Source organism: Leptodactylus fuscus, chromosome 4, assembly GCF_031893055.1.
Source record: "Leptodactylus fuscus isolate aLepFus1 chromosome 4, aLepFus1.hap2, whole genome shotgun sequence".
Classification (NCBI taxonomy): Eukaryota; Metazoa; Chordata; class Amphibia; order Anura; family Leptodactylidae; genus Leptodactylus; species Leptodactylus fuscus.
Window position 1 is genome coordinate 122922308 of NC_134268.1, and position 12719 is coordinate 122935026.

At 43.2% G+C, this 12719-nt stretch overlaps 1 protein-coding gene across 1 annotated transcript in view; it reads left to right on the plus strand.

Moving 5' to 3' along the window:
• Positions 1–1737: 1737 nt before the first annotated feature.
• The window catches only part of NFX1 (nuclear transcription factor, X-box binding 1), a 123161-nt gene continuing 112179 nt past the window's right edge, over positions 1738–12719 (plus strand). Inside the window, exons 1-2 of the mRNA XM_075270992.1 lie at positions 1738–1867; positions 7582–8646. Of these exons, the coding sequence (XP_075127093.1) occupies positions 1846–1867; positions 7582–8646 (1087 nt within the window). The 5' untranslated portion in view covers positions 1738–1845. The remainder of the gene's footprint in view (positions 1868–7581; positions 8647–12719) is intronic.

The following is a 12719-nucleotide window of genomic DNA, read 5'->3' on the forward strand; positions in this document are numbered from 1 at the left end:
CATCGCGGCCTGGGCCCGCTCACGCGCCTGCTCTCCTCGACCTATAGTAGAAGGGGAAGCAGGGGCGGCAGTGAGCAGCTGGAGTATCCCCATTATAAAACCAAAAAAAAGAGGTATGTTACTTACTGACCTCGCTGCTCCTCCCGCTGCCACTGCTTCTTCACCCGGCAATAAGACGTCTGCGTCCCAGCACAGGTGGCATGATGACTAGTAGAGTAGTCTCTGCTCTCCACAGCGAAACCATTTTTTTTTTTACCGAACATAAAATCCTGCATGTCCGACTTTGTGTCCGGTTAAAAAAAAAACGGTTTCAGAAGACGCTCACCAGCGGACACTTTTCAAACCCATGAATGGGTTTGAAAACTGCCTGCCAGAGACACACCCTGAATGCCCGCCCATCGTGCACGATGCGTAAGTAGATAACATTCATTTTTAGGGTTTTATTATAAAACGGGGGGGGGGGGGGGGGGGGGGGTGTAGTTTAATATAACATTTACGGTGCCTGAATAGCCTTTTTAAAGGCTATTCACGCATATGTGGGGCTCTATCAGCATGATTTTGCTGATACAGCCCCTTTAATACTGTGTGGGGGCCACCTTGGGCATATAATGCTGTGTCTGGAGCACATAACACTGTCTGGGAGCCATTGCAGAGCATATAATACTGTGTGGGGGCTACTGTGGAGTGGCACTATTAACAGTATCAGGCCCTGTTCACATGGTGGAATCTAGCACTGATTTTTGCAGCGTACCTAAATTAGCAGTAGATTCCTCCCTCATTCTGCCTCATATTAAAACTAACAGAAACTGCAGCTGATTCGAAGGCCGCAGCTTCAACTGGTTAGATTCATTTTTGGGCCTACTTAGTGGTGGAAAACTGCAACAGAATGCTGATGCTCTGCACCGTGATCCGGGGAAAGAAAATAAAGAAGAATACGAGCAAATGACCACCTCAAATTCCTCTTTACTTTCGGATGACCCTGTATCTACTTCTACTAGAGTGGATGAGTTAGGCTGAGTTCACAAGGAGTTTTTTTGGTCAGAGTTCTATTGGGAGGCTTTTTTTGGAGTCTGATTTTGAGGCAGATTCCTGACCATAAAACTCAGTGTGAACTCAGCTTACACACTTACTCCAAAAGGGGCCAACTGGGAGTCTGATGGCCAAAGGCCCACACAAACCTAGAGCCAGCCTTGTGCACATTGTATGGCGGGTGAGCAGCATGGCTTCCGATATGGTATTACCTTTAGCTGTCCTGTCTTGGTACAGCTGATCTGCAGGGGTCCTGGCAGTGGGCCCCTAGAAACAATTCCACTGGTGGGCCTTAGACATCCCGATCCAACCCTATGGCCGAGTCAATAATTACAGTGGATCACAAGACCACCATGGCTGATTACTGGCCTCACGTTGCGGAACGATCTTAAGTCTGATACAACAACCCTATTACAAGCCATTTTAAAATTAAGTGCATCATGGAGAGCTTTGATACAGAATATTTTTTCTGCCTCAAACATATAGCCAGCTATTCCCATGCTAGCTGTAGCGAATCAATTCATAGATATACAGTGAACAACTTCGTATGCAGATAACACATAGCTACGACATTGCCCATTGACAAAATAAAGCTGAGTGAAGAACAAGGAGGAAAAAAAACACACAAACCCAGCCACGGGGCGTGGCTTATCCAGACCATGCGCGCCTGAGACCTGGAATGATGGGTAGTAGCATGTGACGTCAGCAGAAGGCAGGAGCACAGTTCTGTCTTTCAGTGTCAGTGGAGCTGCTCTCTGGCTTTCTAGGTTGTTCACCGGCGACAAAACGTCACTGTACGGCGCTTGAAAGAGAGGAATGGCGGAGGCGCAGCCCTCAGGTACTTCGCGGTCTCTATGTCCGTTGTGTGTAATGAGTGTCTTGTGGCAGCAGACTGTGACGTTTCTCTCTATGGGGTCTGTATGTACAGTGCTGGCAGCCTGTATTGCCTGCTGCGCCCTCAGCAGTACATGGAGTGTAACAGATGTCCCCTGTCAGCATTATGTAGGACAGGAGCTCTAGCTGGCCACATAACAAGCACCTCATGTAAGTTGAAGAGAGCTGTTTATGTAATAGATGAGTTACTCATTATAATGAGTAATGTGAAGTTCACCTATGCAAAGTATGTGAGTACTGTGTGACACTCTATAAACACCTTTTATTATTACATGGCTGAAAAATGGCACTTGGTCCCATAGCCGACCTATAAACCGGGAGTACAGAACCATTGACCTGAAGGCCATAAACAATCTCCTATGCTATTTTGTGCACTCCCCCACCCTTATTAACCACCTTGAGACAATTGGTTATGTGGTGCCCATGTGAAAGAATAGGGAAGTAAGGTGCCATGGGACCAGCCGTGCAAAATCCTGTGCTGTCAACAGGAGGACTTCCTACTCATATTCACTTCAGTGGGAGGTTCAGGTGGAATCTGGCTGAAGATTGGGAGGCTGAGTTTTTTTTCAGCTACATAAAACTTCTGCCTCCTATTGAAATATATGGTAGGTGGTATCTTGAGCAGACTTTGCCCCAACATTCCTATCTGTGAATTTAACCTAAAACACTTATAGCCATATCAGGAAAATGGGCTCATTTGACCTTATATCAGAAAGGACTGTCTGAGTTGGAGGTGGTGTCTATCCATATGATTTTTCTCCACCTTAGTTTATTGGAGTGGTGAAATGTAGGGCAGGTACCACAATACCCATAATCTAATTAAAAGAGCAGTTTGCTTGCATGGCCTTCTCCTTTCTGAAGTACTGATGTGAGGGAGAAGGTGGCATATACATAAGGTATACCCATGTTTTGGAAAAGTTGCATTTTTTTGTTGCAGAACCTGTTTTGTTTTTTTATGTGACTTGCTCAAAAAAAAATGCAGCAAAATCTGCAGAAAAAAAACAAAACCGCTTTTCTGCAACTTGTGGCCTTAGACTAGGCTCTCTGACTTTCCCGTCTGCCAGGGGAGCTGAACTGCTAAAACAGCAATTACCCATGGACCCCATAGAATATAATGGGGTTTCCCATTGTCATACTGAATGCAACTGAGAGAAAAGTCCTCCCTTCAGAGATTTCTGGTGGTTTATGCAGCGGAGATTCCCACGCAGATGTGAAGTTATCCTTATGTACTACTACCTCACGTTGAGCATCGTAATAGTACGGCACTGTAATGCCACGAGTTCAGAAGCTGTGCCTGCGGCATTACTTCCTGCTCTCCTGACTGACTGTGTAGTTCCCATAGGAACTACTGTGTGATGTTTTGCAACACTATATATTGTTGCAAAAATCCCCATTGCACTGGGGATCTGACGTGCAAAGATTAAAAAAAAAAAAAAAAAAAAAGCACAAATAATAAGTTTAAAAAAACCCACCTTTATATTTTTAAAAAGAAATATATAATGTAAAGAAAATTAAGATATCCCCATATTTGTATAAGCCCCCACAATCCAAAAATAGTGTTATTTATCTTAAATATCTTAAAAAAATATACTGCAATGTGAAAATGAACGTATTTTGGTCACTTTGCTTTCTCCAAAAAATAACAAAAAGTGATCCATAAGTCATACTTGCCAAGCATTTGTACCTATAGAAAGTACAACTTGTCCTGAAAATAAAGAGCCCTGACCTATCTCTGTCAACGGTACAGTAAAAAAAAGTTATTCTCACCAGAATGCGGTGAATTGTTCCTTTTCAAAAAGCGACATTTTATTTGTAAAAGCGGTAAAACATAGTAAAAACCAATATAAATATGGTATCAATGTAATTATGACCCGCTTGATAAAGCTGCCATGTAATTTTCTTTAATGCAGAGTGAACGCTGTTAAAACAAAAAAGATAGAAATGTGTGTTATTTCAAATGGACTCCCAAAACCGTAAATAAAAGCTAATCAAAACATATGTACCCAAAATGACCACAATTCGAAGTACAACTCGTCACGCAAAGAGTAGGCCTTCACATAGCTATGTTGTCAGAAAAATAAAAAAAGTTATGAATTTTTGGAGGGAAAATGTGAAAAGAAGTCACTGAGTATTAAGTTACAAACTATCTTGCGTCCTTAAGGGGTTAAAATTGCAGGTCATGGTTATGATTGGGACTAAGCTGGTCATCTTTTTAAAAATCTTGCTGAAAATGTATTAATTTAATTTATTTGTACTCTTCCTCATGTCGGAGGGGTGCAGTCCTACATAATACAGTCTCTACTGGTAACAGTCAGTTGTCAATTTACTCTGAATTTCTAGTATTAAAGACACAGAACAATTTAGAAAGGGAGTTATAGGAGAAGATGGTCCACGGTTGTTATATTATGGAGAATACAGTTATTTGCTAAAACAGTACTGTCAAGAATGCTAGCAGGTCCTCTTTAACTACTTTGTGCTTGAAGATGCATTATGTCAAGGCTGACAAGTGGCTAATGTAAAATGACACTACATTATGGCGTTTAGATGTTGCCAACTCAGGAACTGAGCATCTCAGCTGTAACACTGATCACAGCTGTTTAGCTCCTTAGATAGTCATATGAAAATTTTTTTTGAGAGAAGTCCTCAGTAGTTGATACCTTTTTTAATGGCTAACTTAAAACATTTTTGACATATTTCGAGCTTTCGGGACTACTAAGTCCCTTCATCAGGATGGTATAACACAGTTTCTGAAGGTAGGCATATATATACAGGAATGGAGTGTTAGATGCAAAATACCGTATTTTCCGGACTATAAGGCGCACATAAAAACCTACGATTTCCTCAGAAATCGTAAGTGCGGCTTATAGTCCGGTGCGGCTTATATATGGATGGAAGCGGCGGCAAAGACTGCGTGCCGCTTCCATACATACATAAAAGGCACCGTAAGGGTGCATTCACACTACCGAACGCCGGCGTGTATCACAGCCGTACACGCCGGCGTTATAGCAGGGCTGCCGGACACTTCCTATTCATTTCTATGGGAGCAGGCATGCGAGCGCTCCCCATAGAAATGAATGGACAGACACTTCCCATTCATTTCTATGGGAGCCGGCATGCGAGCGCTCCCTATAGAAATGAATGGAAAAAAGCAGTCCATTCATTTCTATGGGGAGCGCTCGCATGCCTGCTCCCATAGAAATGAATAGGAAGTGTCCGGCAGCCCTGCTGTCACGCCGGCCTAAAACAGAACGTGAAACTTACCCAGCGGTGCAGGGCGGGCGGGCATTCAGGCCTCCTCTGCCTCCGATGTTCCGTCCTTCTCCTCCGGCGCTCGCTGATAATGGCCGGGGCGCATGCGCAATATCATAATGCTTCTACTGCGCATGTGCCCTGGCCATTATCAGCTTGCGAGCGCCGGAGGAGGACGGAACATCGGAGGAAGAGGAGGCCTGAATGCCCGCCCACCCTGCACCGCTCGGTAAGTTTCACATTCTGTTTCAGGCTTTTATTTTAAAACGGGGGGGGGGGGTAGTTTAATCTAACGTTTACGGTTGGGCTCTATCAGCATGATTTTGCTGATAGAGCCCCTCCTCGCCTGCCGAGCGCTTCCAATAGAAGCGGCTGGCACGCGGGGGGTTAAGCGGCCGCTGGCAAAGTCTGCCTGCCGCCGCTTTCAATAAGATATAATGCGCACCGGACTGCGGCTTATAGTCCGGTGCGCCTTATATATGAACCGAGACGGACTATAAGGCGCTCATGGGCAATGCGGCTTATAGTCCAGTGCGCCTTATAGTCCGTAAAATACGGTAGATGGAAAACAGAGCATTTAAATACATAGTTTTAAAAAACATATATATCAGTTCACAGGAAAAGTTCTCTGGGTTTATGACTTATTTGATCAGTGACGTGGTGTCTAGACCCCCTCTTTCTGTCTTCTAGTAGTGAGCGGAATAGGTTAATCAGGGAGATAAGGAGGGTGGGAGGGGCTAGTAATGGGCGTGATCGCTTGGCTAAAGAGAGACAAAGCAGGGTGGGCCGGATCGATAGATTTAGTGAAGGTGGGAAGGGCATGTACCAAATGTAAGTAAAGGAACTGGGATGTCACTCGTATTTGCCACCTGTGACGTCCTGTGTCCTTTGCTGAGGTTGCCGATTGTCCTCATTGGTCACGTGCAGCGGGAATTTCCACCAAAACAATACCTCAGATCAGCAGGACCAGACCATGGTGAGAGAAAGGGGAGCTTTGGGGACAGCTAAACATGGGTTGTTGTACTTGTGTATACATCAAATTGTGGCAGTAAACATTATTTTGTCTTGCTAAAAACAAGCCCTCATTTTAGCTCTTTAATGTGTTGAACATATATGACCATGTACCCCCTTCTATAATTAAAATGGTTCCTAAAATTTGATTGCTTTATGGTGTAATTGGACAGCTTTACCAGGGATGAAAAAGTGTGCATCAAAAAATGCATCTATGCTCTTGTCTCCAAACACATCTGATCTAGGTTGGCTGATATAGGTTGGTTCATTTGGCTGACATTGATGTGTTGCGAATGGGGAAAAGGGAGACTCCTACTGCAACCCCCCTGGTGGTTTTATCCCCAAGGAAAAAAAAATCATCAGACATGTTGAAATCTAGCTGCCAGATTCTTATATACCTTGACATTTGCGGTCGTAAATGGTCAAGACGCTGGTTCTGCTTTTCGTGCAGCAAGGTGTGAGGGATATTTGAGCTGGACTTGCCCCTGTCAGCCAACATGCATCCGGTGTGTTTGGCCACTTAATAACATTGGAAGGTAAATATTTGGTTGCCATATTAGAAATCATCATTATTTTTACTACATAAATTTGGGCTACATTCATATCTGCATTGTAGATTCTTTTTGTTTCTGTGTCGAAAAAATGGAACTATGATGGATTTTTTGCAAATGGGTAGCAATTGAGCAGTTGAATCGCACCAATTCCATAGCATGTAGTTTTTTTCTGGCTAGGGTTTTTAAATTCAGTTCAGTGATGGTACCTGTCTTCTCTCAACACACACAGGAAGTGCTCAGGCAATAATGGGGTGTTGTGGGTCACTGATGTGGCCACTTAACTTGCTGAGCAGACATTTCCTGTGTTTTGGGAAGGGCCAGTGTCCAAACAGGAGTAATATTGATATTAGTAACCCATTCTGAGTCCATTTTTTTTTCTCCACCAGAAAACTGCCATAGTTGTCTGGCATGAGCTTATTCCCCTCTCCATGTGGAGAACACCTGTACACTTGGTTGACCTGTGATTGGAATGAATAGCTATCGCCCAAACCAAGCTTGTTTGGCCTGTAGCTATCTAAAGCTGGTAATACGCATAATAATTTATTAAGAGCTAAATTATATTTTTTGCTACATTTGCAACCATTTTAGTTTCCACCTGGAGTCCTATTTAGTGGTACATATACACTGCTTTATTAGGTCCACGGCTGTCTTATATGGAATATATTTATTAAAGGTAAATACGATGTTCAGGCTTTCTGGTATATGTCTAGTTCTTGCCCCACTTTCTTTCAGAGTTCAACAGTTATCCGCTTGTCGTGTTAAAGCAAATGCAGTTGTCTTTAATGAATAAGTACTTCATTGTGAACTATAGCTGTTGTGCTCATAGACTTGTTCTCTGTTTCAGGGCTGGCAAAGTATAATCCTGAGGCTCCTGACTTTGTCCCTAGAGAGCACTTAAGTCATCATTCAAGCTGGAGGAGCCATGGAAGATCTGAAGGCAATAGAAACTGGTCTCGAAACAGTAACTTACCTGCCTCTCACCAACATCCACCACCAAGGGAGAGCAATCATGACAGTCCCTCTCAGAAAGTGCACTCTTACAACAGCTCTGCCCCAAGCAACCATTCAAGAGGCCAGCAAGGGTCACCTGAAATCACCAACAAACCTGTTAAGAATCACAGCTTTCAGAATCAAAGGTGGCATCGATCTAGGAGTGAGAGATCTCACAATAGGAACCATTCAAGGCAGCCTCTTTCTGATACATCAGCAAGGTCATCATTTGTTGGAACTACACCACTTGGTGACTGGCGCATAAGGACAAGAGAACCCAGTGATGTGTGCTCATCAGAGAGTGAGAAAGAGGTTGGCAGTGCTGACAGTCGAGGTGCCAAACCAAAGAGACTAACCCATGTGTCGGGGGGATCTCTTAGAGGACCTCGTGACAAAACAAGACATTCATATGACAGGGAGAAACGGGTAACTCCAAAGCAAAAACCTGATGAGCTGTTTGAAAACATTCCACCTCGAGATTTTGGGAAATCAGGAACACATAAGCAGGACCATTTTAAAAGTAGACTTGATCGGTGCGATGGAGCTACTGAGGATAAGCAGAAGCATTCATCTTCTGTTAATAGGCCATCACGAGATCCCCTGGATTGGAAAAAGCCTCAGGATGATGCTCAGGCATTTAAGCGGAATGAAACACAGAGCAGCAAGTTGTCAAGACATGTCAAAAGCCAAGCAGCAACATTTACATCAAAGGAGAAGACCGATCGAGGAACAGAACCTCCTCCATCTAATGCTTACCAAGAGCCAAAGTCTCATAGCCATCACTGGGTTGCAGATGGTGACAAACAAGCAGGAAGGAAACATTCATCTCAAGACCGTGCCTCTAAGTCATCTGTGCAGCCTGGGTTTAGTAAACAGTGGAAGAAACATGATATACCAAAGAGCAAGGAAACACATACAGGTAAGGTAATGTGTAAGACTATGTGAATAGTAAGGTAGCATATTTAAATGCTTGCCGTCTTGGTTTTCTTTGTAAGACTGAAGTTTTGAATAAGAAATATGTTTTGTTAGAGCATCCATGCCCTCACTGTGTAGAGACATGATTGAATCTAGGCCAACAGAGGGTGAAATGTGATCTTCTATCTGTAACCACATGCTAAAGAGAATGTGTCATCATAAAATGACTTGGAATTTGAATCAGGTTTTGTCTTTAACATATTGTGATAATATAACACAATTTTAATAAAGAAAATCTTATAGACGTGTTTATTCTGTAGAAACTACTTATCTCCATAAACACACACAGTGTGTCCTTTACACAGGTCACAAAACATGCCTGGAACATTCTTCCATAGAAGTCAATGATTTATTGCCTATCTACAGGTTCATGGTCTATGTGATTGCTATAAATGCTGCTTTCAGCGATTCAGCAAGATGGCCACCTCCATAATCATGTGCAGAAAATAGAATTTAAATTAACACCTTCTAGGTTTTTCCTCTTTAGCAGTTCTCCTGACCTATAGGCTCTATAGGGAACTGTAGCTGGGCTGGCTCACTTGAATTAGTCCATGCTGTAGTTTCTCTCCAGCCTATAGCCCAGCTATACAGAGCAATAATAGTAAACGAGATGATGCGCTATATCAGCACTATATTCTCTTCATTGTACAGTAAAGAGATGTCTCAAAGGTAGGATACCCTCTGATCATAAAACATTGGCATATCCTAGCAGTGCTCCATTATTTTACAATACCTTTAACACCTTAATGACGCAGCCCAAATATGCGTTAAGAATATAGCCTCATTTTTTAAACTGATGTGTGACTTTTTATGGTAATAACTTTAGGACACTTTAATTTACACAAGTGATTTTGAGATTTTGTTTTTTGTGACACATTGTACTTCATGTTAAGTGGCAAACATTGATCAATATTTTGGTTTTGATAAAAAATAGGAAGTTATACATTTGTTTAGCTCTAAAGTTAACACATTCACAATGGATTAAAGGAGAAAATACATCAGTTTTTTAGGGAATCTCACCAGAGCTGCCCAAGACTTTACTTAGTGTGGTTAGGGTGAAAATAAACTTAATATGCTACCCTACAATATTAGGCAATATTTTGTAGGGTAGCATATTTAAATTTTTGTTCACCCTAACCACACTGAGTAAGGTCTTGGGCAGCTCTGGTGAGATTCCCTAGATCACTGAATCCCGTTGGTGTGGCTTTAGGCCAGTAGCCTCGAGTTAGGTGGTCTGGGGGTTTCCCTTATCTCTATTGACGGCGCCCTTTGTATTTTTTAGACCATTTAGTGTTGGTTGGTTGACATGTCTCATATTTATAGGGAGTCAGGGATTAGAGATTGAGGGAATCATTAATAGCATTTTCCCCTGGCTAATCTGGTCCCTTTCACTTGGATAATCCCTGGATATGGAGGCATGACAATACAACTACACAGGTTATGTACGTTAAAAACTTCTAGTCATCGAAGTTTTGAATTGTGTGACACACATTATAACCTCTTTTTTTTGTTTTTTTTTTTGATTTTATGTATTGCACATTTTAAGATTATCCAATAAAAGTGAAGTTTTATGTGGTATTTGGACCTTCTAGCTTTTTGGAGTCAGTGAAACTGGATTCCACTTTACTGGCATTTCAGGACCTCTGCAAACGTGTTATGATGTCCAAAAACCAATCCATCTAAATCTGTGCTCCAAAAACCAAAATATTGCTTGTTCCCTTATGCGCCTGGTTGTGCCTAAAAAAGACAGTTGATAAACAGATATGACATTAAGTACATTATTCTGGGTACACCGGTGTCGTACATGTGGCATAAACTGCAGTTTGGGCACACAGAAGGGAACGAGCCGATGTGGTTTTTGGAGCACATATTTAGATGTTTGGTATCTGGACGCCATGTCATGTTTGAAGAGCCTCTAAGGGGGCGTTCACGCTAGCGTCTGTGTCCGATGCTAATGTCCGCGCAAAATTTTAGCATCGGACCATAGCTGTGTCCGTTACAATTTTCATTATTTTAAATGGGACATCATGTAGTGTCCTTTACTGTCCGTGTCTGTCCTTAAGTGTCCGTTTACAAAGATGTCAGATTTTTCAAGAGGACAGCTAAATCCTACATGTAGATGTGGATCTGATATGTGAATAACCAAAATTCAGTGGCATACAAAGTGTGGACATGGCATGTAAAAACAAGGGTGTCCTAAAATAATCCTTCATCAATTGTAATGGAGTTAAAATGTTCAACGAATTGTGATTTTGATCATAATCCCCCAGCCCTGTCTTTTGTATGGAGGTGGGGACTTGACCGGGTGGCCACAGCCCTATTGTCCTGCCCCTGGGAGGAGGGACAGCCCAACTTCCAGATGTATTACCGAGCGGCTCAGTTTTCTTACATTCTCTGGGCTGTTCATCTGGAGAAGGGCCGGGTTCTTGAACGGATGGTCCACACCTATTCTAAATCTTATTCTTCCCCTGAGCACCTCCTGCTGGTGGGCATTGGTGGCCCCTGGGGGGCGGGTGCTTGGCCCATTCCCTATTACATCAGATCCTGTCAATTTGTTCTCAGTGCTGAGATTTGTTCTACCAATGCGGGTTTGACAGGTATGTTCTTCTTTGGCATAATCAGGCACTCCGCTTCCTGGTGGAGGGCTAAGGGGGCGTTCTTTATGGGGAATATCTGTTTTTTTTTTTTTTTTTTTTTTTTTTTTATGTAGATTGTGAGCCCCACATAGGGAAAAAAATGTACATTGTGAGCCCTATCAGTACGTCTTTGGAATATGGGATGGAAATCCATGCAAACACGGGGAGAACATACAAACTCCTTGCAGATGGTTTTATGCCCTTGGCGGGATTTGAACACCAGGACCCCAGCGCTGCAAGGCTGCAGTGCTAACCACTGAGCCACCGTGTGGCCCCTTTATGGGGAATATCTGTGTGGATGGTGTCTTCCAGTCTTTCCATCAATTGAAGGGTAGGTTTGATCTTCCTAACATGTTTCACCTGCCTGTACCTCAAGCTCCTCCATGCCATACAGTCTCAGTTTCCTGGGACAAAATTTTATGAGAATCCCTCTCTGCTTCCACGCTACTTGTTGGAGCCCCCGGGGGGGTCAGGCCATTTCTGTTTTATATAGGGATCTTTTGTCCACAAGCTTTAAGTGGTCTCCCATTCCGTCTAGGTCTCGCTGGGAGAGGGATGTGGGACGTCTAACTAACAAGGAGTGGGAGTTAGCAGGTGAGACTCCAAAGTTCGTATCTCCTAACCTGGGGGACCCGATGTCCCAGATATATATTCTGCATCGTGTTTATATGAGCAATGCTCAGTTAAGCAGGTTTCAGCCTTGTTTTCGGGACTTATGCCCCAAGTGTGAGTCCCCAGGTACGTTCTATGATCTTCTTTGGTCCTGCCCTGTGGTATGGGGTTTCTGGGAGCAAGTCAAAAAGTTCTTGCATGACCAGATGGGGGTAACTGTCCCAGATGACCCCAAACTATGCCTATTTTATGTGGATCCAGAGAGTTTCTGTTCTACCGCAGAGAGAATGTTTCTTAATGAATCCCTGTATTGTGCTCATAAGTCTGTGGCCTGCCGTTGGATGTCCTTCCGCCCTCCAGTGCTGTGTGAATGGATCAGATCTGTGAATGTCTCTTTGCCTCTTAAAAAATGGATATTTAAGCATAGGGATAAGGAGACTAAATTCCCCTGTGCCTGGGACAAATGGATAGCTTCGCCCCCCCATACCCTTTCTCAGCCTAGCCTGGACTACTTTGTGTTTGTCCCACGGTCCTGTTTGAATGGGTATGAGTGTATGCACACGTTGGAGTGGAGTTTCCAGAGGTGATCCTGTGAGGGGAAGGGGGGTGCGCCGTTTGTTTATGATTTACTGTGTAATATTTTTCGATGTTTTGGTATAATTCTTTTCCTTTTTCATAAGGAATTCTTATATGATCTTTATTTAGCATTGGCCTCTGCCCGCGACTTCGTCTGTGTGCTGGTGGCCAGCATTGCAACTGAAACTCTACT